The 27,201-nt window shown below is 57.2% G+C and overlaps 1 protein-coding gene across 50 annotated transcripts in view; it reads right to left on the bottom strand.

Moving 5' to 3' along the window:
• CELF4 (CUGBP Elav-like family member 4) overlaps positions 1-27,201 on the bottom strand; it is a 313,604-nt gene that overhangs the window by 63,839 nt on the left and 222,564 nt on the right. For 28 of the 50 annotated variants that reach the window (XM_043889128.1, XM_043889174.1, XM_043889142.1 and 25 more), the window contains exon 3: positions 11,253-11,331. In XM_043889128.1, the coding sequence (XP_043745063.1) occupies positions 11,253-11,331 (79 nt within the window). The remainder of the gene's footprint in view (positions 1-11,252; positions 11,332-27,201) is intronic. The other 22 variants (XM_043889137.1, XM_043889177.1, XM_043889155.1 and 19 more) reach the window with 1 other exon arrangement.

Genomic DNA, 27,201 nt, shown 5'->3' with positions numbered 1-27,201 from the left:
CTGCTAATAGTCATTAAATTATTAAGACGCACTGCAAGGAGAATGCCAATGTCAGCGGCATCCGCCCCGCTGCCCACGGCTGCCCCCTGCCTGTGGACCAGGCTTTGGAGGGCCTGGGGTGGGGGAGATGTAAGAGGGGGCTGCTTTTTCGGCCAGCAGAGAGCTGAGAGGTAGAGAAAGTTCCTGTTTAGAGAGCCGAATGGGAGGCTGGCCTGTGAGGCCCGGGCAGGCAGACTTGCCCCGATGAGACACTAACACCCACTGCCTGACTTTGCGGCTCAGAGAGAGAGAACAGGAGAGGCGTTCTGAGCCAGAAAGGGCCATCTTTCCAGGCAGGGCCTGGATGGCTTTGGGGCTTGTATTTCATGGTGACAAAAGGACTCTTGAACTTAAGAGTTTAATTCCCATGCCCCCTGCCCAACCCCCTCACAGCTGGAGGCCGGAAGAGCCTCTCCCGAGTCTCCTTGACACCTTGTCCGGCCCCGCTGCAGGTGACCAGCCTTCCCATGTCCAGTTTTCACCAATCACCAGTTCCCTTCATCTTCCAGAAGACCCCCAGCTCTTTAGCGGAGCATTCCCTGGAACCCTCTTCTTGAGTCACCCGGCTTCCTCATTTTCCCTGGATAGGGTTTATGCCACAGGGCCTGAATCCTGGTGTCACTGGTTTCTCAGCCTGAATTCCCTCCAGTAGGAAGCCTCCTCCAGGAAGCCTTCCCTGACTGCTTCCACCCGTACAGCTCCTCCCCTCTGCCAGTTATGGCGCCTGCTGTCTCCACTACCCTTCTGGTGCCCTTGAAGTCTAAGCTGATCTCCTCACCAGATTGAGCTTCTCTAGGACCCAAAGCTCAGCAAAGACTTAAAGAATCTGGATTAAAGAATTCTGGAATCCCCCACACATTTGTCTTTCATGGTCAGCTCTCCAGGGGCGGGGATCATCTCTCTGCATTTCTGAGTCACTTGCAGTCAGCCATTCACATCCAAACCTTAAGCCTCCTAAGTCACCTGGGCCTGTTATCCAGTTGGGATGTGGCATCTGGGACAAGACATCCATGAGTCAGCATCATGGGCTTGTCTCTGATGTGATCGAAAAGAAAATCTATGCTGGCTTGTCCCTGCTGCCCTCCAGCCTCTGCCAAGCCTTCCTTCTCTCCAGGCCCAGCAGACAAGACCCTGAGTGCCCAGGCTGGCTCTCCTCTGCCAGCAGACGTGGAGTGTCTCCACCTGCCCCTCCCAGCTAACCCTCAGTGCTGAGAAGGACCACATACGGGCTCATCTTGTTGCTGCCTTTGCACCTTAGAAAGTTCAGCTTTGGACCCTCCCCAAATCCCCCTACACCCACCCCCATTCCCAAAGGGCATCAGGGAGGGGAGTGAGGAGCTGGAAAGCTCATTCTGAAGGCTGTGGTCTAACTGCATCCTTTGTGCCTCTGAGGCATGGATGCTGGGCTAGCATTCTCTAGGTCTCAGCACCACAGCCAGGCTTGAGAGAAGGCAGCAAGGTCCTGCCTGAAGGGCTGAGTGTGAAGGCTGATTACTGACTGTATGATCTTGGGCAAGTCACCTCTCCTTTCTAGGAGAATAGGGGTGACGCTTGGCCCACCTTGCAGGGCCAAGACTGGTGCGCTCTTACTGGAGGCTCTGGGTGGCCTAATGGGAGAACCGAGGTCCCTGCTGGCTCTCTCCATCTTCCTTCCAGAGTCCGGGCATGGCTTCAGCAGCAGCCGCTGCAGACACTGCCTAGATCCCGTGTGTATTGTCCTGAACTGGGTGGGGAAGGAGCAGGGCTCCTAACAGCAGACAGGCACGTCTGATCAGGAAGACTGGGCAGCGGCTTCTGGTAGAGAAACAAGCCCTGGGATGGGCCTGGTGAACTGGGACTGGAGGGTGAGAAGAGACAGGTCGGCCCCAGATTCAGACTGCCCATGCGCCACATCCAGGACTTCTGTGCCCTGGAATACGAGGAGCAGGGAGACCCACAGTGCACCACATCTGGTCTTACTGCAGGGAGTGAACCCTCTTCTGCATCCAAACCAACTCTACTTTATTTTTAAAAAGATCTAAGATGCCACATATTTGCCTCCTCTGCCTCTGTTTTCATGTCTTTGTGGCACAGTCCAGGTGCTACCTCCTGGTAAACCTGTCATCCCAATTATCACCTCCTCCAGGAAGCCTTCCTTGGCTCACCCTGTTTTGGTACATTCACACGCACAGTACAGCTCTGGCCTTGGGAAGTATGATTTCTCTTGGCACTTCGTTGATCACACCTTGTCAACGGTCCTCACCCCCATCACCTCTCACCGCCCGAGGACTTGACTGCAAGAATAGAATAACCACAGCAGATGTCAGGGAATATTCCACAGCTAACCAACTGCGTTCCACCTATGGCAGCTCCGAGGGGGTGTCACCATCCCCTTTGCAATAGGAGCTGGTGAGAGATTGTTGTGGGAGGGGCAGGATGTGTGGGTGTGATGACCAGCACCATCTCTGCCCATCTCTCTGCTCAAGCTCCCTCCCCACATCCGGTTGAGTCTTCCTAACCTACTGTTTGGAAAGCATGACATATATATATATATATATATATATATATATATATATATATCCTCTCACCCTCTGCCCCAAAGCCTTAGATGGCTTCCCTTCACCTAAATGTGTCAGTTTAAAGCACCTTCTGGAAATCACTGCTCCCATATCCTGCCCTCCCTCATTCCCGCCTCTCGGGATCCTCGAAGCAATCCTTGGCTTGGGCTATTTTCCCACCTGGGAAACTCTGCCTTTCCTCCTGCAAATCCTCTCCCCATGAAGGTCAAGCAGGGGTCACCCTTTCTAATCTCTCTGGTCTTCACTGTCTCTCCCTGCCTCTCACCCCCCACCTCCCCCTGCACAACCTCACGGCTGCCACGTTGCTATCAGGCTGTTTCAAGTGGGGTGTGTCGGGGGCCAGGGGGGCACTGGATGGGTCTTGCCTGCATCGGGGTTCACTGGAGGCTGCGCTGAGGACTACCTGGTCCAGGAAGGACTGCCTGTGACATCCTCTCTCACCTCCTGCCGGTCTCCTGAGGAAGTGTGCATCCACCTTCTACATTGTGCACACATTGCCCGCAAGAGCACTCCGTGGGACAGCGCGGGAGACGGGGAGCAGTGGTCCCCTCTGTCATCCCTGTTCCTGTTGTCGGTCCCTTCAGCCTGGGCACACGCGAGGCAGCTTTTAAATATCATCCAGGAGCCCATTTGCAATGATTAATATCCCATTTCCCCTGAAACAGTCCTTTGCTAAATTAGCCGGGGGCCAGAGGGAATTTGGTGAGGAGCCACGAGTCTCCACTTAACTTGCCGAATGGATTAAAAGAACTTTAACAACAAAATGCAGATCAATCAACACCCCTTCCCCCAGCTGCAAACCTAAAGTCCATTTAAGCTCAGCAGGTTTGCAGTTAATTATAATTTCGCACCTATGGCAGGAGTTACCAAGGTATTTATAATGTGCGTCTGCCCCACGGGGGCCCTCTCTAGGGACGCTTTTTCCCAACAGCCACTCTCCTTCTCCAGCCACAAAGACCTGTCTTCATGCAGCTGCTGCTGGGTTCAGTTGTGTAAACAAGAGGACCTTTTTGGAGTTTTAAATTTTCTTTTTAAAAGCAGCCTGGGAAAGAAAGGAGGCAAAGATCCTTTTAAGTCAGAAGGAACAAGCGTTATGGAGAATAAAACCCCAGGACAGAGGAACCTTACACCAGCAAAGACTGAGGGCAGGAGGAGAAGGGGAAGACGGAGGATGAGATGTTTGTTGGATGGCATCACCGACTCGATGGACATGAATTTGAGCAAGCCCCAGGAGTTGGTGAAGGACAGGGAAGCCTGATGTGCTACAGTTCATGGGGTCGCGAAGAGTCAGACACGACTTAGCGACTAAGCAGCTTGGAAATTCCTAAACAAAAGTAAGCGAGATTATGGTCAGATATGTGGTAGAACTTCCTGTCCACCAAAGAAACCAAGCCCTGGGTGGGGCACTTGCCCTGGTGATGAGATGTCTGATCTTCATTCCTCCCCAAAGGCATAGGGCCCCTGCCCCAGGCTGCTCGTTGAGTACCACCACTGTCTGGGAAGTGGGGACGTGCTGCCTTAGATCTGACACGAATTTCCTGAGCTGAACATTGTAATGCCTTTTCTTTAAACATCAGTCCAAAATAAATCAGGGACGTGAGGATACGAGAGATCTGCTGGGGTATCAACTCTGGGGCTAGCGTTCAAGGGAAAACATTACAATCTACAGCTCAAGAAATTCCGGAGGGAATAGGGCAGGACAGGCTGACAAAACAGGATTTCCGAGCTCTGAAGGAGGCTGAGAGAGGCCAGGAGACTTTCCTTCTGGATGGTTTTTAAAAGCAGGAGGGCCATGTGAGAGGTGGACTGGGGCGGGGGGACCGAGGGGGATGCGGCTGGACACAATGGCCCCTGAGACCCCTCCAAGGCACTGCGTGCTATGTCCTGGCCTGGCCGACCGGGGCAGTTAGTTGTCCCCCAGTCAAAGGTTCACCTTGACCCTTCGCTCCGGGGCCCTGGGGGCAGACACAGCTGTGAGAAGGGAGCATGGTGTTGAACTTGATGACTGAGGAGCTGAGGATGTGGGGGTCTGCAGGGTCTGGGGGCTGTGGTAAGGAAAGGCACCCCAGTGCACCCCCATCACACACACGGTCAGCAGCCCACAGCAGAGCGCACACACTGCCTACCCCCAGGGGCTTCTGTGGGGCCACAAAAAGGTGCGGGGGGCAGGGGGTGTCTTTTGCTCTGAGCTGCGGCTGCTTGGGGCCTTAGTCACCGGACCCCTTCTCAGCGCAGTGTCCCATCCTCTGGCTGAGGTGAGGTGGCCTCCACTCATTTTGAGATCTCTCTGGCGGGGTACCAGCCAAGAGCCCCAGAGTAGAGGTCAGGAGGTGCTGAACCTGGGCGGACACTCCTGATGCCCCAAAGCGGAGAGACTGGGCCCAGGTGGGGTGGCGCCCTTGCTCCGGGACTCGACTTCCAGACAGTAGCTTGGCTGTGGCAGAAATGAGGCGGTTCTTGGGGTTGCAGTCTCTGCCCAGCCCACCCCCACCCCCAGGGGAACCTCACCCAGGACCTTCTGCAAGGGTTCACACCTGCCTCCAAGCCTTTCCTGACACCCTCCCCCCCCCCCCCCGAAACTGCACCTTGGGTCAGGTCATCTGGAGTAACACCATTTTTTAAAATCTTGTTTCCTACCATCTTGGCATCATTTCAGATGAATCCTCAAGATGCTGTGGCCCCTGGCCCTCATCTCATGTTTTGTGTACCCCCTCCCACCTGGGACCTAGCAGAACCCCGAGGGGCCTCTGTCTCCCTGGAAGCTTTGGTGGAGGGAGTCATTTGTTGCCCCTCGAGACTGAAAAATGGAAACTTCTGTATATTGAGTTTTCCGAAAGCAGAGCCATTTCATCTGCCGCTTCTGAAACTGCCTAAATAAAGTATGGGACTAAATAGCTAGAAAAGTCTGGACGTGAGAAACCCAGCATCGGGGGGTCAGCAGGATGGCCTGGCTCTCCGGGGCCCCAGAACCTGAAGGTGAAACCCACACCCCTCAGCTGGTCCCCGAGTGGATCCTCCAAAGCCTCCCAACTGCACGTGGTCTGGGACTGTTTAGAAATAAAATAATGCTCCGAGGAGAAATGCGGAACTTAATAGGATTTTAAAAGCGGCAGGAACCGATGGGGCTACAGATGGTGGAGGACCGAGTCGGCCCCGGTTTTGTGGTGGGGAATGTGGCCTCGGGGAGGGTCTCGGAGCCATCCACAGCCATCAGGTCCAACCTCATTAGCTGGCCCAGCGGGACGCTGCTGCCACGCGCGCCGGCGTGGTGAGGGGCCCTGAAGACGCTGGTAAACGGACAGGGAGCAGCAAGAGCCTCAACGAGTCGCAGGGCTAAGCGACTGGCCCGCACCTGCTTTGCACCGAGTGGAAATGAACATCTCACGGAGGGGCTGCCACACTTGCCTCCAACTCTCCCTGCCTTCCTCATCCTGCCGGAGAGAGACTGAGATAGGCGGGGGATCGGGCTGGTGGAGAGACCAGACGTGGGCTCCCAGGCTCCAAGTTTCCCTATGTCAGGGCGGGGGGTCATGGCTGAGGCTCAGGGCCACTCCCCTTGACCTCTCTGGAGCCTCCCTAGGCCCTGAAGACGGCGGGAGACACAGGACTTTATAACTATAATGGGGCACTCAGCCTTCCTGCTGTTCCGCACGTACCCTCCCTTCCGTGATCACTGGCCTCCATCCAGCATCCCCTCTCCGGATCAGTCTAAGCTGCCCCTTTGCCTCCCTTGCTTGGATCTGATGAAGGCCCCCTCCAGAAAACATGCCCGAAGGACCAGGGAGGGGTTGGGGGAGCCCCCTGGTGGTCCCCACTCGGGCATGACCACACCCCCAGCTCCGGCCTCCCACTGGAGGCTGGAATGTGCCTCTGTGGTTTCCCGTTCAAGTCCTGGAGGGGTGAGAGCGTGGCGGCCATCCTGCAAGGCGCTCTCAATGTTGCTTCCGTCCCCACCTCCGCAAGAGCTCCTTGGTGGCCCCTGCTCGCTCTGAGGGGGTGGCCCCCTGGGTCTCAGAGTCCCCCCTTCTGCAGGTCTCCCTCCCAAGCCCTCTTGATTTCTAACTTCTCCAACCCTTCAGCCTGACATCTCGCTGTTTGTTTGTTTGTTTTCTTCCTGTCATTTCATGTTGATGAGATAAAACCTGATGAAGAATCCTGTCTGTGCCCCACCCCCAGTCACTGGATCCTGGGATGGGCTGGGGGGACACTTAGTTCCCGCCTCCCTGGGAGCAGCTGTGGAGCTGGGTGTGTGTGGGTGTCTTTGTCGGCATGGGTGGACAGCTGGATGGTGGGAAGGTGTGTGAGTGCACCCCGCTAGGGGCTCCTCCATACATAGCCCGGATGAGGCCCCCATTTGCTGAACCTCCTGACCTGTAGCCGGCTACTGGGTAGAGGTGGGGGTGGTTTCTGGCGATGGGGCCAAGCGTGGCAGGGGGTAGTTCCGAGGGGACAGCTCACTTCTGCTGGGGTGTGTCTAGGAGTGGGGTGGGGTCCGGCCAGCGTCCACTCCGCTGGCTCAGGTCTCAGCCACTCCTTCTCTCCTCAAGGGCTCCTACTTGCCTGCTGACTCTCTTGAGGGCCCCCTGGGGGGTGGAGGTGGACCCCAGCCCCAGCCTCCTCCAGTTCAGTCCAGGGTCCCCAGGCAGTTTTGCTGCCTGAGGCCAGCTGCCCAGAGCCTTCTTTCCTGAAAGGAGCCCCCACAACCTGTCCACAGGAGCCTGGCTTGGAGTGGGGTGGGGGGCTTGTCCTGTCTTGGGCCGTAAGGCCCACCCTGGACTGAGAGTGGGGTGGATGGGAGGGGTCAGGGCTGCGGGCACCACCCTCGAAACTGAGAGAGGGCCCCCGAGGCTGCGGAGACGCTGACCGTGAAGCCCCTCTCAGGGCCGGTCAGCTGGTCTGCTGGGAGACTCGGGACATCACGGGGCATGAGCGAGGAAGCATCCTGGCCTCTGAGATGTCAGGGTAGGTACTGGCGGGGGTGGGGGACCCACCTGGTGTTTCGCTGTCCCCGGCCTGCCTGGCTCCCCTGTTGGCTTGCTTCTTTGGGGCTGGGGGTGAATCTGAGCTGAATACAATTTGCTCCAGGAAGCTCTGTGGGGTTAACAGGATCCTCCTTGCAGTCGGGGTGGTTCCTTCTCCCTTGGTTTTCTTTCACAGCTGGACCCCTGGCTCTTGGAGGTCTTGGGGGCTGCCTCCTCTCCTCCTGCCCAGGGGTATTAGAGCTCTGATGCCCTCTGTCCGCCAGGTCCCCACACAGGGTCAGTGGCTCCTGCTTCTGACGGAGACACGCGCGCCCCCTCGGCCGTGTGCTTGGGCTCCATTATCACTTCGTGCCCTCCCTGTCTCCTGCCGCGTCTGCAACTCTGGGTCCAGTTTTCACCTCTGGGAAGCCCTCCCTGCTTGCTCCTCAGTGAGTGCTCTCTTCTCTGACCCCTGCAGCCCTGGTCTCTCACGTTTTATGGGTAGGTCCCGGAGCTCCTTGTCCAGCCGGGACCTGCCTCCCTCATTTACCTTGAGAATGAGCCCAGAGGTGAGACAAATGCCTGTGGCACCTTCCCATTGTCCCCGGAGTCCGAAAGACTATTCTAGGAGTCTGAGGAATGCAGAGCATCTGGGTGCTGCTGACTGACAGGCAGGGCTTTGAATTTTGGCTCGGCCGCCACATAGCTGTGTGATCTGGAACAAGTTACTTGGCCTCTCTGGGCCTTTGTTTGTACCTTTAAGCGGGGCCAATAACTTCCACGTCCCAGAGTTGTTGTATGGGTTACGTGTGTTTGTTTAAGAATTCCCCCGCAGTCCAGGGGTTAAGACTCTGTGTTCTCTCTGCCAAGTGCCTGGGTTCAATTCCTGGCCGGGGAACTATGATTCCACAAGCTGCACGGTGCTCCCAAAAGGAAAATAAATAAAACAAAATAAATGCTGGCCCTCAGTGGGTGCTTTGTAAACACCAGCTTCCCTGGGAAGTGAGCTCTCCCATCCTTGGGTGAAGACGTGGAGGCCCAGAGAAGTGGTGTCCAGGCCAGAGCTCATTTTGCACAAAGGTGGGGCTAGAACCCAGGACCAGAACAAGAACTGCCGTCCTGTACTCTTCCTGGGGAGCCCCGGCCAAGCACCCAGCCTGTGTAACCGGGGATGAGGAGAACCAGGGTGGGGATAAACCCCCCTCTCCCTCCGGGACCCCTTCCTCTCGCTCCCACATCTGTGCCCCCCAAGTCTCCCCGGCTCCCAGCCATCTTCCTCCCTACCTGCTTTCTCCCAGGCCGTCCTCTGCCTTCTGCCCCTTCCCCTTCTCCTTTCTGGGCTCTTCCTTTCCTGTTGGATTTCTCCTCCCCTCCCCCTCCTACCCCTGCCTCCATCTCCCCGTCTCCTGTTCCCATTGGTTTCATCTTTGTTAATGCCCACCTCTCCCCCATTCCCCTCCCTCTGCAGAAGAAGTATTTAATGGATATTAAATTATTTTAAACTTTCTTTTTTTTCCAAAGAGCTTGGTGATGATGCTGACTCAGGATCATCTCACTGTCTAATATTGAATATGCAATTAATAGATAGATGTTTAGGTTTGGCTCTCTTTCCCCCACCCCACCCCCACCCCCACCCCCTTGCTACCGCAGGAAGGATAAAAAAGCTGATTAATCTGGTTTGGGGCAAGTGTCAACATGGGAGATATATGGGAGAAAGGAGATGAGGTTAGCAACTTGGAGTCGGAGAGCAACTGCCTCCAAGGCAAGTGAGGGAGAAATGGTTTGTGTTGGAGCTCAGCGCGGCGGGCCTCCCGACACTTGGCTATGAGCCTGGGGTAAACGGGCGGGACTCTGAGCTGGTGGTGGTGGCGGAAGGCCCTCCCTGCACTGGGCCTTCTTCCGGCCACTCCACCGTCCCCAGGTGTGGAATGTCCCCTCCTTCAATCAGCTCAGGTGCCACCTCCTCTGAGGCCTCTGGCTGCCCCCACCTCAGGGACCCCTCCTCTGGGGGTGTGGGTGCCGCCTGCCTTCTGAGCTCCCTCCCTTACATGACAGGTGTCCCCCAAAGGGCCAGGGTCTCCGCTGACTCCTTGGGGTTCCCTACATGGCAGGGGCATTGCCGGAGGCCTGGCCCTGGGTGTTTGAGGAGCCTCTGTGGGCAGAGAAAAGCGAGGAACTGGGCTGCCGGGAGGGGGCAGGAGCCAGCAGTGTGAATCAGGTGATTTCTGCACAAACCCTTCGCATCCAAACCGTTTCTGCTCACCGACTGACCTGTCTCCACCTCCACGATGGGGGTCCCCAGGACGGGACGCCCTCAGGGGGCCACGGGGACGCAGGCCTGTGCCCTGGGGCATGGGGCCTCTTCGGGCAGCACCAGGACGCGGGTTAGGCTTGTCGGGTGTGATTCGAGGCCTGGGTCCGGAGGGCCACAGAGGCCTTGTACCCAGGTGGGAGACCTACTGGGCCTCCGAGGGCAGCGACCTGTGCTGGAGGGACCCTAGACGGCACCCCCCACCCGAGGGCAGCGACCTGTGCTGGAGGGACCCTACACACCTCCCCAGGGTGGGCAGGCTACCTGTGGCCACACTCCAGGACAAGGAGCTCGCCTCTCAACTTTGCGAGTAGCTTTTGTCTATATGCCTTCAGGCTCTTAACTTCCTGGAAAATTTGGGGGGAGGGAGGGATAGGGAGAGAGATGTCCCTCAGTGCCCAGCTGAGCTGAGCTGAGCTGAGAGTGACTGTCCAGGCCCACTCGGGAGGGCCCAGGGGCAGAGGGCACTGGCGTGGGCATGGAGTGGGCATGGTGCCCGGTCAGAACCCGGGATGGTGGGTGCTTGACAGAGGAAGCTGGAGCCTGGCCTGGTCCGGCCTCTGTGTACAGTGGGGGTGAGGCCACGCTGGTGGAGACAGCAGAGCCTCCCCTCAGGGAGCGGGGGCCTGCGTGTGTGGGTGAGGCTGTGTGTGTCCTTCTGCTCTGTCCCTTCCAGACATCAGCCTGTCTGCCTGTATCTAGGTCCGGATCTTGGCCAGAGTGGCCCCACACCCCCAAGGGCAGCCCTCCTCAGACTTGCCCATTCTGGCCTGAACTTTCCACCGCAGGCGTGTTCTAAGTCACTTCAGTTGTGTCCGACTCTTTGCGACCCTACGGACTGTAGCCCACCAGGCTCCTCTGTCTGCAGGGGAATTCTCCAGGCAAGAATACTGGAGTGGGTTGCCATGCCCTGCTCCAGGGGATCTTCCCCACCCAGGGATTGAACCCTCATCTCTTCCCTCTCCCGCATTGGCTGGCGGGCTCTTTACCATGGGCACCACCTGGGAAGGCTGGGGAAGGATTGAAGCACATTTCCTCCCTCCCATCCTGGCGCCCTTTCAGCCAGTCCAGTCCCATCACAGTGGGGTTCTCCTTCCTGACATGGAGGTGTCTTAAAGGGGGCAGTGAAGCGCCCAGGACATCCTGCCCATTGACTCACAGAGAGGAAGGAACCCCAGCAAAATGCAGACCCCAATCCACTCTACTCCTCTTCAGTCTGTCCCCACACCAGCCACCCAGGGCTCCAAAGGCCCATCCCAAGCCCCAGCCACGAGGTCCCCAGGGGGCTGGAGGCAGCGGCAGGGAGTTGCTGCAACCCCCTCCCGTGGTGGAGGGGGAGCGGGAATGGAGGGAAGGGAGGGGCAGAGACAAGTGGGCCCTCACGTGAAGGGGGCTGGCGCAGGCAGCTACTACCTCCTCGACTCTCGCTGTCCGCCGGTTTCACCTGGATCGGCCGGTTCATCTGTAACAGAACACAGGGGGCAGCATTAGAGCAGGCGCGCCTGCACCCCGAGGTGCGCGGGTGTTCGAGGGACACGGCACACTGCCCACTCCACTGACGCCGACACCCGCGCCCCCAGCACTGGCGCAGCGACAGACTCAGACGTGAGGGTCTTCACTAAAGCCCCGCCCCCTCCCCTCCCCAGTGCGGTCCCCAGGGCCCCCCTGATTTCAGGAGGGTTTCTCAGGATTGAAGACCCTGGGGTGTCGCCTGCCAGCCGTGAGCAGCTCTTGCTAACTGCGATGTCGGTCCACCCAGGACACAGCTGGCTTTGCCGAGTTGGTCTCCGGCCGAAACTGACTCCTGCCTGGCTTGGGGCCTGGCAGCGAGCTGCGCCCCACCTACTGTGCCGTCCCCCAGACGCCGAGGGTGGGTCCCAGGGGTGCCTGAGGCTCTGGGCTGCGCAGCTCCTGGTTGGAGCAGAGCTCAGGGTTGGGGCTCCAGACTGCAGTCAGGCTGTCCCCTCGGTGGGGTGGGGGCGGCATGCGCGGGGTGGGCAGCTACTCGTCTCCTGTGATGTCCGGGTGCCAGGAGGACAGCAGGGGGCACCGCCTGCCTCCCCATCTCCCAGCAGCTGGCCTCTCGGGAGGATCCGTTCAATGCCTCATTCAGGCCACTAGGGGGCTCGCGACTCCAAGGATCCAAGGCTCCGCAGCCTGTTTTTAATCCTCCTGCTGCCGGAGGCATAGGATGGGCTAGGAGGCTCTGAGGTCCCAAGATATTTCAGACAATAAAAACGGGAGGAATCGCGCAAATGGAATCGAACTTTGCATCTCTGCCCATGCTTCTGCGTGTCACGTACCTCCCTGATCCCTCGTCCTACCTGCATCCCTCTCCCAAATGCACCCCGAGAGGCAGGCAGGTACTAAACGCCCCATTTGATAGATGCAGAAACCGAGGTGGGGCTGACTAGTGCCAGGATGTGCCTGAGAACCCGGGTCTGCCAGGGCTATTTGGGGGCTTTTTGTTCTGTACCAGGGGACTTTTCATTGCCACTTCCCCTAGTGTCTGGAGGAGGCTGGACTAGCCCGTGGCAAGCTTCCTCCTGGTCTAGGATTCTGAGCAAGTTTTGGCTGCGACAGGATGACTGGGTGGGGGAGCGTGGGGGCCCATGACTCAGCAAGGTGAAGACGAAGCCGGGGAAGGGCAGAGTCACTCGAGGAAGGACAGAGGCGGGAGGCAGGGCACGGAGCAGTGGACCAGGAAGCTCGGGTGGCTGGGGGCAGGAGAGGATGCTGGGAGGCCGGCCCACTGAGAGGGGTTGGGTGCCACCGTTTGCTCGGAGGTCCCCACTCGGCGCCCCTCATGGAGCCAAGGGAAAGGAAGGTGCTGGGTATGTAAGCTCAGCCAGCAGAGTTAAGCGTGCAGTACGGGGACCTCCGATCACAGAGAAGAATGAGGGACATAAGGAAATTCCCAGCTTCCTTTCAGGGGCCCTGACTCCCCCATAAACCACCTCCTTTCCAGTCTTTGAGAAAAAGATCCAGGAGGCCGAGCAGGCATCTGACTCTGGGAGAAGGGCTCTCTCCCCGGTTTCCCTTCTATGCCTTTGGAGGCTCCACACCCACCCCTTTCCGGGGCTCTCCCCTCTTCTGGAACACCCCTTCCCCCCCTGGCTCACAACCCCCACCCCTACCCCCAGAGCTTCAATGGTCTCTTACTCCAGAAAGGCTCCACGGCTGACCTGGGCCCAGTTCTGGCCACTGTACTCTCCTGGATGAATTTCTATGGCTTTCTTGCTTATGTAATTTTTATAATTCTCTGAGGAAGGTATTATTCTCTCTTTTTCCAATGAAAAGCTAAGCCCCAGGAGTGGGAGGTCTGGGACGCAGCCAGGGTTGATAGGCATGGAGCTAACACGATGAGGGTGGGTTGGCCTTCATACATTTCATCTCATTTGACCCCAAGCTGCCCTGGAAGTGGGGCTTCCCAGGTGTTGCAGTGGTAAAGAAGCCACCTGCCAATGCAGGAGACTCAAAAGATGGAGTTTCGATCCCTGGGTTGGGAAGATTCCCTGGAGTAGGAAATGGCAACCCACTCCAGTATTCTTGCCTGGAAAACCCCATGGACAGAGGAGCCTGGAAGGCTACAGTCCATAGGGTCACAAAGAATTGGACACGACTGAGTGGGCACACTGCACTGCTGCTCTGGAAGGAGGGGATGAAGGGAAGATGTCCTTCTGGCAAGGGGCGAGTGGGTCATCACATTGACTACAACTTCCTCAGCCTAGCCCCCCAAATCTGGGCCCCACCACCTCTTGTATTATTTCATTCCTCATGGCCCAGCCCTTTCTCCCCTGTATGTTCCTTTGGCCTGAAAGCTTCTCTCCCACAGCCCCGCCGGCCTCTTGCCCTTGAACCTGAAGTCTTCCTGGTACTCCAGGGGGAAAGGCCCTGCAGGAATTCTCCCTTTTCCATATAGAAGGTACAGTCAACATCGGGCATTGAGTTGCAAGGGGGCCACTGCTCTGTGACACCTACAGGAACACAAGCAGCTGCTCCAAAATTATATTGTCGGAATATGACCACTTCCCCTAGGGTGTATGCAAATAGAGAAGCTTTAGCCACGGAAAGAGTTTCTGAGAGGTTAAGAAACTCTCCTGAGGTCACACAGGTGGTCAATGGTGATCAAGATGAGCCCAGGACTCTGGACACTGGGCTGCTTGTTCAAAGATGCTGGGAATCAGGCCTGACAGGCTTGGGGAAGGTCTGGGAAAGTTCAAAGTAGAAGAGCAGGTGGGGATGGGGGTGGGGTGATGCAGGCTTCTCCAGGGAGGACTTGGGGTGAGCAGGGGCAGGCGGAGGTGTGTGAACCAGAGTTAGCCGAGCTCAGTAGCTTGGAGACGAGGGAGGGAGGAGCCCACAGAGGAGACTTCATCCCTGGGGCCAGAGCAGGCCCAAGCCACCCCCGAAAGCTTAGGTCAGGGGACCCAGGAGGGCGTTTTCCCTGGCAGTTTGTTTCTGAGTCCCGCGGCAAGCTGTCTCTTTGTGGGAGCAGAGGGGGTGAGTCCTATGGATTGACAAGGGCTGGGGCGGGGGGAACTGTTTCTGTTGTGAGGAGACCCATTTTCCATGGTAAAGTAAACAAGGCAAATGGAATCTGCCTGTGCCTGGAGCCTTCCCCTGAGGGAGCGCCCCACCCTCAGGCAGCCAGCCACTGGGCCCACTGTCCTTGGTACCTGGGCGTTTGTGAATGCTCCGCCCCAGATCATGGACTCAGTCTTGGTTCTCTTCAGCCCCCCGCTGCTCTCCCACAAGCCCTCCCTGAGCTGGCCAGCCCTGGACGGTGCTCCCAGATCTCCTCCATCGCTGGGATCCTGGCAGCAGGGACCCAGGGGCTTGTCCAGCCTCCCACCTGCCCTCGGCCATGGGCCAGGCACCCGCGGTAGAGCAGAATTGACTTGGCTCCCATGGACCTGTGGCTCCCGGGGTCATATTTCACATCCCATTATGATCTAGGGATGGTCAGCATCCACATAGCCTTCGTGGGGATGGCAGGGAGTGCCTGGCTGGATGGAGAGAGAAAATATGGTCTGTGCTTTCCTAATTCTCAGCAGAAATAAAGTGTCAGGATCAGCCGGGAAGATTTCTTAGCAGGCTCTGTACTGACGCCTCGGGCCTGAAGGGAGACCTCCCTTCTTTGGCCAGTGTCTCTCTTCCTTGTTCCAGACTCAGGCCCTGTCTAAGCCTGCCTCTGTCTTGGGGAGAGGAGGCCAGACCATGTCACAGAGATGGCCTTGCGAGGCAGAAACGGTGAGGAGGGGGAGAGAGGATACTGGGAGGAAGGCAGGAGGGGCGGTGGCCACTTCCTTGCCCTTCTAACTTTGACCGTGGCCTCTGGATCTCTCAGCCACATGAGCCCCAGGGCCTCCCTTGTAAGTGAATGTCAAGGATGCTGGAGCCTAAGTCTCTGTGTTTTTCCTCTAGACCATCCCTTGCTCCTCTGTCCAGCCGTCCCCCTCAGCCATGATATTGTCCTTCTGGGTGGGCTTGGGGCTGGAGGCAGGGTCGTCAGCCTGGAGGTCATCACCCCATGCACCCTGTGGCCTTCAGGACAGGTTGGGTCTCCTGGTACCTGAGCTGGGCTGCCGGCAGGACAGGTCAAGCATGAAGCCACCCTCATGCTTCCAGGGTCAGCCCTTCCAGGGACATTGCTAACTTTTGTTGTCATCAACTGTGTTCCTGCTTCCAGCCCGGGGGGCACCCTCAGGGGGAACGAGTGGTCCTGGCCCAGGACTGGGGCCTTCCCTGTCCTGCTGTAGCCAAGGGTGGGCGGCAGGGCTTCTTCCCTCCCAGGCCCCTTCTGCTCTGGCTGGGTCTCCCTTCCCCCTCCCCATCTCTGCCACTTTTTGCGTCAACACATATCCATGCATTAAACAAGACATTCCATTAATTTCTTCATCATCATAACTTAAGCTGGGACATACCCTTTAAATATTCATTCAGCTATGAAAACTGGGCATTAAAATTTTAATAATGTCAAGCTCATTTGAACCGGGCTCCTTGGGGACGATTACAATACAATTAGAATAAATATGATGATTGAGCTAGTCCAAGGGCTTCACCTGTCTGTCCAGCACGGGTCCCTGTGGAAGAAGAGGCCTGTGGCCAGTGGGCAGACAAAAAGACTGATGGACAGACCAGCCAGATCTTTCCTGACACCCTCTAGCCCTCCCACACCCCACTCATCTCTGCTCTGGGGGCCCACGTGGTCCTCCCACCGACCCCTGCGGCTCTCTGCTGCCCACTGTGGGCCACGGTGCTGGGCCCTCCCTCCACACCTGGGAAGCCGGCCCTGATTAACCATTGTGGTTTCGGTTATCCTTTCCCTTGTCCTCCTGGTACAACTCCAGCTGTGCTTCTGGGCTTGTTCCTGTGTGGCAGCCATGCCCACCACCCTGCCCCCCCGTGTCTCTTCTCCCTGGCCCTGCAAGGGGCTCCTCAAGGCTGGGATGAGACCACACCAGAGCAGGGCCAGCCTGCAGCATGGGCCCCTGAGTGCCCACAGGTGTTCTGCCATCAGACCAGAGATGGGCTATCTTCACCCAGCTATGCTTCTGCAATGATCACCTTCCTGAGGGCTGGCATGGAGGTTTTGGGGGGAGAGCTGAGCCCACGTCCCCGCCTCCCATGTCCCTTACTGTCCAGCCCTTGCCTAAGACAGTGCTGGCGAGGGCCCCGCTTCTCTGGGACAGCCCTGACTGCCCGCAGCCTCCCTTGGGCCCCCTGCCCCTGAGCTGGGTCCCCCTCCACCTGTCTTCTCAGGACCCCGAGCCCCCTGCTTCACACTAGGCCCCAGTGAGCTGACTGAGAGCTGTCTCAGAAATAAAAAAGAGCCGGGAAAGCTCCCTGTCACTCCTCCAGAAATAAAAAAATAAAAAAGTGAAGTGAAAGTGTCAGTAGCTCGGTCGTGTCCAACTCTTTGTGACCCCATGGATTGATTGTAGCCCTCCAGGCTCCTCTGTCCTTGGAATTCTCTCAGCAAGAATACTGGAGTGGGTTGCCATTCCATCCTCCAGGGGATCTTCCTAACCCAGGGACTGAACTCAAGTCTCCTGCATTGCAGGTGAATCTTTTACCATCCAAGCCACCAGGGAATGGCCACCCACACCCTCCTTCTCCTCAACAAGACTTCTTGTCCTTCCAGTAAGACTTCACTGGTTATCTCTCAGCTCCCTGGCCACACGTGGCCTATCCTACTCTCTCTCTCTCTCGTGTGTGTGTGTGTGTGTGTGAGTGTGTGTGTGTGTGTGAGTGTGACAGACTGGGAAAGTCACTTGTTTCTCAAACAACAGCAGGGACCTGATTTCCTACTCCCAGACTCCCAGACTCTAACTCAGGACTCTTGTCTCCTGGAGTGTGTGTGTGTGTGTGTGTGTGTGTGTGTGTGTGTGTGTGTGTGTACACAATGCACCCACACCCATGCTTGAGTAGTACTTGTGTGACATCACAGACCTCATGAAGGAATTTCTTCAGGTTGGGGATGGAATTAAATGAGATGAGAGAGGAAACTAGTGCAGTGGTCTCACAAACGTCTGCTTCCTTGTTGTTTGCCAATCTGTGGGCCAGAAAAGGTCTGGGCCAGTGCCCTGCATGAGGCTAGGGGAGGGGGAGGATGGTGGGGGTGGCAGGGTCACCGTGGTGGCCTGTGGAGATGGTCAGCATGCTCTCCAGTGGCAGCTGAGCCCCTGGATGTACTTTCAGGGTGGGTGTCCAAACCTCAAAGCCAAGGGTCCTTTCTGGCTCCTTTCGGGGTATGTGGGTACCTGGTAGTATGCTGTTCCCTGCTTACCCGAAGGGCTCACATCTCCCCAAACCAGGAAGCCATCTGGTAATGCTGATTCTTCCTCTTGCCCAAACCCACAGCCTGCCAGCTAAGAGCAGGCAGCTCTTAGCTCTGTGTGCACCCACCCACTCCTCAAACCTGGCCCTTACTCTTCCTCTGTCCCCCATCTGTTCTCATCCTCCCAGAGAACTCAGCTTTTACACTGTCTGTCCCCCACCCTAGCACACACAATGGCCATGGAAATGGTGAAGAAGCAGACCCTGCATTCTGGGCTTGTTTGGACATCTGTGCCCCAACCCCAGTGGCATCGCAGCTCTGGGAAGAGAGACAATTTGCAGGGCTCGTATGGTGAAGAATCTGCCTGCAGTGCTGGAGACCTGGGTTCTATCCCTGCGTTGGGAATATCCCTTGGAGAAGGGAATGGCAACCCACTCCAGCATTCTTGCCTGGAGAATCACATGGACAGAGGAGCCTGGTGGGCTACAGTCCATGGGGTTGCAAAGAGTCGGACACGACTGAGCGACTAACACTTTCACTTATTCATAAAGCAAGGGAAAAGTCATCATTAGAGCACTAAAATATAAAGCTTTCCCTTTCTTTCATGGTTTCTATCTTTCTTGACTTGTCATGGTATTTTTTTTTTTTTTTTGCTAAGCTATTTGATGTCATTTTAAGTAAAGAAAAATATAAAATTTAAAGTATTAGCATGGATTCTACCATTCATCTTTATTTTGTGTGATGCCAGTTTTAAATGCAAACATCAGAACATTTAACTCCTATGCAGAATCACCAAAATTATACAATTTCCGTTTTTGTGGCTCATGCCTGGAGGGTGCCTTGAGGAGAGAAATGTAAGCTAGACTCAGGAAGGTTAAGAAGAAAGAGGAGGTCCCCTCAGGCATTGAGACCCTCAGAGGAACCCAGAGCCCTGTGCTGTATCCTGGGGGTGGGCTGGGTTCCCCTTTCCACTGACTCCAGACCAACCTGGTACAATCAAGCCCAGGGTGGGCCCTGGGAACTCAGGCCACACTTCACTTGTGCCCATGGCCCTAACCCACGTGGGCAGGTGACCCTCAAGGGTATTTTAAAGTCTGTTTCAGAGGTGCATTAGTCACTTGCTACAATAAGGTCTCTGTTGACCAGACATGTCACAGCGCTGAGCCAGGGGTGGAGGGGGGGCCCACAGAGATAGTGGGCCTGACCTGACCCTCCCTAAACCCCACCCAGACCATTGCTGGCTGGCCTAGAAAGCAAAAGGATTGCACGTGGGGGCCAGGATGTATGTGGATCAGGCAGGGAGGAGGCAGAATCAATCATAAGCAGAGTCCCCAAGCCCCCCCTACACGGGCTTCTTCACGCCACGGACTACACTTATGAAACCCAAGTTCAAGGATAACATTGTAAGAATTTCAAGGTGGCAACTGCAGAGCACTAAACCCCAAGGATGGGACCCTTCTGAGGGGGGAGGCCTGGGTGACAGCACAGAGTGGGGGCTGCTGGTGAGGCTGCCCTGAACACGGTGCCTTTCTGCATCCCCATCACCTTGCAAGCTTATCTCCAGGCATCAGACATTTCCTTGACCATCACGTGTTTTCAGGTGGAACTGTGCACAAGCTCCAGAAACAGAGAGTGTTACTCAAAGATTTATCTCTTAAAGATGACCTCTGGGTAATTTGTGGAGGATAGACTGAGATTTTCCAGCCTCTGGTATAAATGAGGAGGCAATCATCCAGTACGGATAGAGAAGAGAACCCCTGAATGGGTCTGTGGGGACCACAGGTGGGCTGCTCTTCAGCAACCCTGCCCTCCACCTGGATTTTGCCTTTGCCACTCTTAGCAATTCATAATGAACAAATTAATGAATGGAGGGATTGTTTCTTTAAAGCCCCAGAGGGCAGATTTTGAATTCCAGGCTCCTGGATTCCCCAGGCTGTGCACAGTAGGCCCTCAGTAGCCTTGGAAGGAAAGGATGAATCCCTTGCTCCAGGGCTCCTGAAGTCCCCTCGAGACATGGAAGGGGCCTGGCAGAAGTGGCACACACTATTTGCAGCTTGTTGTAAATACACTGTTCTAATCACCTCCTTAATAAATTGCATATGGTTCACTCCATAGAGAGGGGTGAGAGAGTCAAGAGATCCTGTTGGCTGTCATCATAAAGTTTGACTCAAGGACACCCAGCAGTGATTGCAGAGTGACCTTTGCTGGAGCCCCTGACCATGGGCCAGACTCTGAGGTTGCTCTGGTCAGGCCAGATGGTGGTACCGTTCCCAGGGCATGAGGGCAGGTCCCAAGCCCGCCTGTGGGTGCAGGGCGCTTGCTGCCCACCACCCCCCATACCTCCTTCAGGTCTCAGCTACTCTGCCCCTACCTTGAAGGGTCGCTTCAAGCTCCCCTTTCTTCACTGCCTTGCCATAACTTAGGACAGTTATGAGCAGTATGGTTCTCAATTTGTAGATTTATTTGTTTAACGTTTGTCTCTTCTTTATGAGGGAAGGCCCACATGGATCTGTTCCCACCGCGCCTGGCACGCAGTAGGTGTTCAGATGCTCACAGAGCAAATGGATGAAAAATCAATGTGTTAGTCGCTCAATCATGTTCAATGCTTTGCCACGATATGGGCTGTAGCCCACCAGGCTCCTCTGTTCCATAGAATTCTCCAGGCCAGAATACTAGAGTGGGGAGCCATTCCCTTCTCCAGGGGATCCTCTTGACCCAGGGATCGAACCTGGGTCTCCTGCGTTGCAGGCAGATTCTTTACCATCCGAGCCACCAGCATTTGCCCTCTAATGCACCTGTCACCAGCATCGCTACCTCCTGCCTCAGCCACGCCCTGGCGGCAGGAGGGTCCAGAGGCTAGAAGTGGTCACCCGCCGAACAGCCCTATTTCTGGTCTAGAGAGAAAGGCCTTTAATCCTCCCTCTTCCAGCAAAGTGGAGATGTTGTACCTTTGGATTAGGAAGGGTTTACTGAAGCAGTGATCATGGTTTAGAAAGACAGCCAGTGAGCGCAGACCAGACAGAAGAACCCGGAGGTTATTGTTAAAATATGCAAATCCACAGCCCATTGAAATGCAAACCCTCCAGATAAGATTTTTAATAAATCTGGTTCTGCTCCCACTCCCCGCTTCCAGGAGGCCATCTGATGCTTGTTGGGTCAGGCATGTAGGCCCTGTCAGCTCTTCACCCCTCTCCTCGTTTAGATGGTCCAGCTCACGGCTGCCCCTCAAGTGGTGGCAAAGGGGCCGCCTGCCACCCAAGGCCCCCAGCTCGTGCCCTGACACAACACGGGAGGTCACCGCTGGGTCACCCATAGGGACATCGCACCCTCATCCTTCCCATTCTTCACCTTCATCCTCACCTCCACTCATCCATCTGAAAAACAGAGTCCCAAGCCCTTGCGCCCTCTGCCAGGGGGACTGCCGTGCGGATCCCCCCAGGCACAACTCGCACTCTGCCAGTCTTGGCCTCTGGACTCACTGTGGTCTGCTGCCGTCCAAAGTGGCCTTGGAGGGGATGAAGGAGGGCGATGGAGAAGCAGCACAGGGGCCCGAGTGTCTTAATGCCCGTCAGGACAGGAGTGTGTGTGGACCTGCGTGGGCTCCGCCATGTGCCTGGATGTACGACGGGGAGGCATGCGCCACCGCGGCAGATGACAGTTCTCAAGTCCTCCTCAACTCCAGACCTGGGGCTGACCACACGCCTAGGCTTACCTCCCTCCATCCTCTGGGACACCAGATAAGCCAGGGGAACAAAACTCAAGGGGTGGGGAGGGTGTGGGGGGGAGGGGAGGGGTTCAGGGCAGGAACAATCGCGGACCACGCCGGTGGAGTTCGGAGAAGAGCCAGCCGGGCGCCAGGCAGCAGGGACTGCGATGTGCAGACAGGTCAGGTGGACGCAGGAGGGTCTGAGCCTGTGCTGTGGGCAGTGGTGTCCCCTCCCTCCACCCCGTCAGGTTTTGGCAGTAACAGCATTCCAGCAGGGCCACGCTGGGAAAGAGCAAGGGCGCAGCGCGGGCACAGGGCAGCGGCGCCGATCGGGGTGGACGTTTAGATCAGGAACGGCCTGCGCTGTCTCGGCATCGGGTCTCCTCCCCATCCGCGGGCAGGTGGGGGGGCGGGGGGAGCGCTCACGCCCGCAGTGAGGGGTGGGGCAGGACGCGAGAGCCTGTACAACCCGCACCTCCTCCGTGGTCCAGCCCCACAAACAGACCCCGGCAGTTGCATAGCAACAGGCTGCTCTGCTCCGCAGTGTCCAGCGAACAGCGGCGGCGCTGACGGAGCCTATTGGTGGGACTGCCTGGGGCGGCCCCCTCCCCTCCCCTCCGCTTTCTTCTCTCTCTCCCCCGCCTCTCTCCCAGCCTCCGCCCTCTCGGCTCTCTGGAATCTAAGTTTACAGAATGCTTTCCCCTCACCCACTGGGTACAAACAAAGGAGGTGCTCCCTCCCCTGGGCCGGTTAAAGGTCTCTCCTGCTTGTTTCCAAAGGGAGGGGCTCCCGGTCAGTTCTTAATTTCCCTTGTCCCCCCCCACCCCCGACCACTGCCCGTGGGGTGGGGGTTAGGTCCCCCCTGCGTGGATGGATGCTCCTCGGGGCTGTGGCAGGTGAGGTTGGGGGAGGGGGCGCAGTGAGACATCCCGGAGATGCAATAGCGCGGCTGGACTCAGCCCCTACCCAGCGGGCAGGGCTTCCCAAGTCCACGCGGCCAAGGGCAGCCGGTCTCTTTGTCTCCAAGCCCCACGTCCGTCTCACCCGCTCCCACCAAGGCGCCGGAGCTGCCCTGGCTAGGGTGGGAGGACCCTTGTGGTCCTAATTACCGTCCGCTGCCGCGGAAACGAAGCTCATTAGCCTGCAGGGCCAGGCTGGGTCGCTAACCCTCTTCGGGGGAGTGGGGGTGTGATTTGAAAAAAAAAAACAAAACAGCAGTGGATAGATGGATAATTCTGGATGAAACGAGCCCTGACTTCTTTGGGAGGCCTGGATGTTGATTCTAGCTCTGCCACTTACTTGTGCCATGAGGTGGGACCGTGACCGTCACTTGACCTCTTAGGGTCTCATCCCCGGAGTGTGGAGAACCCCGCAGTTGTGAGGCTCTTAGAACAGGGCCCGGCACCTAGTAGGTGCTCAGTAAACACACGATGGCACCTCCCTTCCCCCCCCACCCAGACTCCTCATCCCCCAGAGCCTCTCCCCCACCTGCCCCATCTCTGCCCTCTCTGCCCTGTTCCCCGCACAAGGAGGCACAGCAGACCTTCCCTGGGGAGCCCACTGCCCAGTCTGCAGAAGGGCCTTGCTGAAAGGCATTCAAGCCCACTCTTCCTGGGCCGCATCCACGCAGGGCGCCTCTGCCCTCAGCCCCTCAGCCCCTCAGCCCCTCAGCCCTGCACTTGGCCGGGACCCACCACCTGGAAGTCCCTTCTTCTGCTCTGGCAGGGGCTCTTCAGTACCTGCTCCCACACCACAGCAGTGGGGCGTGCTTTTTTTTGCACGGGTGCCCCAGTTCTGCCCTGGCCAGCTCTAGTGACCAGAGAGGAAGTGTTCTCAGCTCCCCATCCCCTCCTTTTCCTCTCATCAGCCCAGGTAGCAGAGCTCCATAGGGCAAGGCGAGCCCACCACCCAAGGCTTCCCTCAGCTGTGCGGACCATCCAACCCTGAGCATGCATGCATCTCCCCAGGGTCCTCGGCTCGGGGGCTCTGGGCCTTCCACAGGCAGCTATGTCCAGCTGGGTCTGACCTTTCCCAGCCCACGTGGGGCCACTGCCTTCCTGTGTTGGACCTGGCCTCCTCTGTGCGGGCAGGGATGAGAAAGGGAGTGGGCAGCCTGGCCCTGGGGGCTGGATGGAGACCCCGGCCTGTGTGACCCATGGCCCACCTTCCCTTCTGCTTTCCCCATCTCCCTGCAGCCCACCCCTGAGTCTGATGCACTGAGTCCTCCTCTACCGCTTGCCCCACCAGGCCACCCTGGACTCTGGACCCTGCTGCCAGGTTCAGCACCTACCCCCGTGAGCAGAAAGGGGGCTTTCTGCATCGCTCTCCCCCAACTGGGGACCCCTCCTCCCTGTCTCACGGGGCTCAGTCTCAGGCCTGGAAGGACAGTCTCCAGGCAAGATAAAGGAAAACAACAAAACCCACACCACAAAAATGACAAATCTAGAGGAAATTGCTCTTAGTCCCACACCACAGTCTGACGGTGCCAGCCAAGCGCAAACCTGAGTCATCCTAGAAACAGCACCGACATTGGCTTTTTGGAATTTGTTTTGTCTCTGGGCTTTAGATTTAATCATTCCTTCTTTCTCTCTCCCCCTCCCCCCACCGCCTGCCTTTGCCCCTTGCTCTCCGTTTGCTAATACGAGCCTGCACCGCCAGCTCATCCAAGTCTGTTTTCCTGGCATTAATTAACACAGCGCTCCAGCCTCCAACAGGCTAAATGATGAATCAGGTTAAATTCCAGACAACAGCCGCACACCGCCATCAATTAGCCATCTCCGGGGCAGCTTCATTAATAAGCATCGATCATGGCCCTCCTCCTGGAACACGCCAGGGTCTCTGGGTCACGGGCACTGCCCACGAGTGTGTCAGGCTTAGGTGTGAGTGTGATCACGTGTGCGTGGGCACTGGGGCACCTGATGGGGGTGAACACCTGAGTGTGTATGCAAGACTGCGGGTGTGTGGAGGGAATGGGTGGCAGAGGGGATGGTGCGTGTGGTATGGGTGTGGGTGGGTGTCTGTCAGTGTCTGGGGATGGGGTGCTAAGTACAGGGGTTCGCTCTCCACTCTATTGCCTGCCCCCCTGGCTGGCACTGTGCCCCTCTGCTTGCCTACCCCTGTCCCCCTGATGGTGGGGTTCTTCCAGGAGCCCCTGGCCCCTCTCCCCTCCCCTGCCCTTCCTCAGAGACTTTGCCCAGCCCCTTCTCTTCAACTTGCACCCCATGGAGGCAACCCTAGAATCCCTCTCGCCATCACCCCCCTCTTTTCCCTTGCATCCTGGGTCCTTGCGGTCTCTGGCCCTTGGCTGTCCCCAAGGTACGCACGACCTCCAGCCCAAAGCTGATTCCCTGGGTTGTCTGGCACCAGGACCACCACTGCCTCTGCCCAGGGCCAGGCTCACAGCCTCCAATAGCTTCTGCACCGGCAGGGCAGGTTGGAACCCAACCCTCTTGCAGGCACTGCTGACCTCCACCTGGACGGTCCCCTCACTCTGCCTCACCCCACATTCCTTGCAGGAAGTAGGATGATTCTGAACCAGGAGCTGCTGGGAACTCCTCAGAGACTCTCCCTACCCAGGGGCTAAAGCCCACCCCCTCACAAGGAGACAAAGTCCCCTTTGGTCAGATGGTCCCTGCCTCTCTGGCAGCTTCGACGTCACGGGCCTGCCTTGCTCTTGGGACAGCTCCCTGCCAGATGGCGGTCCCTGTTGACCGCGGATGGTGGCCGCAGCTCCCCTCTCCCTGATCCTGTGTTCACGGGGTCCATAGGGTCGCAAAAAATCGGACATGACCGAAGCGACTTAGCACGGCATAGAGCTGCCTCCCTGACTTGCAGTAATTCTGAGCCGGCAGCCTCAGCGGGGTGCGTGCTCCAGAGCCTTCTCAAAAGAAAACCTGGTTCGGAGCAGAAGGCTGTAGTCACCCTCAGCCTTGCGCGCGGGGCGCTTCGCTCTGCGCAGAGAGCCATGCGCCCCTGATGCGCGCGCCAATGGGGATGGACGTGGCCTCCCCAGGCGGCCACAGTGGATCGTCTCCTTAAAGGTTAATTAAGAATCTGAAGCCGGCCGGCGTGGTGCGGCCGGTGATGGCGGATGTGGCGTCTCTCCAGACCATTAAACACTAATTAGGTTTGGAAAGTCTATTGAGCTCCCGAGGTCTCATCAAGGCGGGCGCTGGCCCCCGGGTGCCCTTCGAAATGCCAGAGCTGTCACCCTCCGACCCCCCCACCCCTCCCCAGCCGACCCTCTAGACCTGCCCCGCGACCCCTGGCTTCGGGCGGGGTCCCGCTTCATTTCTCTCCATCTTATTGTGTCTCCCTGGCCCCAGCTGCATCACCGCCTACCCTCCTCCTGTCGCTGGCCTGGCGGTGTCCCTGGACCCTTGGAATATCTTCCTTCTCCTTGCATCCCTTTGCACTCAGGCGGCAACATCGCCCCTGTTTCCTCCCCGGTGGCTTGGAGAGCTGGTTAGAAAGGGGCGTGCAGTGGGCCCCCACCCCAGTCTGGTGGACAGAAAGCTGAGGGTGTGGGCAGAGCGGGCCTGGGCCCTGGTGTGCAGAAAGGAGGGTGCAGTGGAGAGATGGGGAGACCACCTGTGCCCCACACCCCCTCCTCAGGATTCTCCCCACCTTCATCAGAGCCTGATTTAAGAAAGGCTCCCTCTTGAGACGTCCTGGCCTCTGAGCTTCCTAGGGGCTGGACTCCACCTGCGTCTGGCAGAGGCCCTCTCCAGCCTGTTTGCCCAGAGACCTGGCTCCTTTGAGGCCATCCTTTACCCGCTCCAGTTTCCTTCCCAGCCTCTGAACTCAACCAGTGCAACCAGGAGGAAGCGGCTCCTGACAGCATTCATTCATTCATTCATTCATTCACTCATCAGTTCACACCTCTGATTTAAACCCTGCCTTGGAGAAGGGCATGGCAACCCGCTCCAGTGATCTTGCCTGGAGAACCCCATGGACAGAGGGGCCTGGTGGGTTACAGTCCATGGGGTCGCAACGAGTCAGACACGACTAATAATATTAATGAGCTACTAATATTGATTAATTAATGCTAATAATGAGCTACTAATATTTTCACTTTCACTTTGTTCTCAGAGGACCTAGGGAGAAAGTGCCCCTCTTAGGACACTCCCTCAGTCACTGGTGCTCCCCTGGCTGGACGGCAGGATGAGTTGGGGGATCCTTGGAAGTCATTTTTTCCTTCCTGTCCACCCCACCTCCCCGCCCTGCCACACCTTTAGCACAAGTGGCTTGTCAAGAAGTGAAGGGATTTCCCCCTCAGTGACAGAAGAAGGCTCATGTCCAAACCCGCCAGGAAGAAAGACGGCGCCACACGCCTCTGGGTCTCCCAGGCCACAGTGTGGAATTCTTGGTTCGGTTCTTCTAGAGAAGTTGTGAAGTAGAAATGCTTGTCCCCTGCAATCCCTGACCGTATTTTATGCTGACCCCCTGCCCTATGTTTGTGAAAAACGTGTCTGAAAACCATCACTGTCACTGTCACCGCCTGTCACTGTTGTCACCGTCACCGCCTCAATTATTGTCACCATCACCACCACCACCGCATCTTACAAATACGAATAGGATACGGCTTAATTCCAAGGGATGTCACTACTGGTGGAATTCTGGATGCTGGGACAGGCAAGGGGACGTCTGGGGTGAGGTGGAGCTCTCTTGGGGCCCCTCACACCACATGGCATAGATAGCCCTTGACACCTTTTTGTTCATGTGATGTCATGAACAGTGCAACTGGCTCTGCTATGACTAGCTGTGTGACCTTAACTCAGTCACTTAACCTCTCTGTGCTCCAGTTTCATGGACTGGAAAATGCAGGATAGACTCCCCTACCT

This window comes from Cervus elaphus, chromosome 27, assembly GCF_910594005.1.
Source record: "Cervus elaphus chromosome 27, mCerEla1.1, whole genome shotgun sequence".
Taxonomy (NCBI): domain Eukaryota; kingdom Metazoa; phylum Chordata; class Mammalia; order Artiodactyla; family Cervidae; genus Cervus; species Cervus elaphus.
Note: the sequence above shows the minus strand (reverse complement) of the source record. Positions and strands in the feature narration are given on the sequence as shown.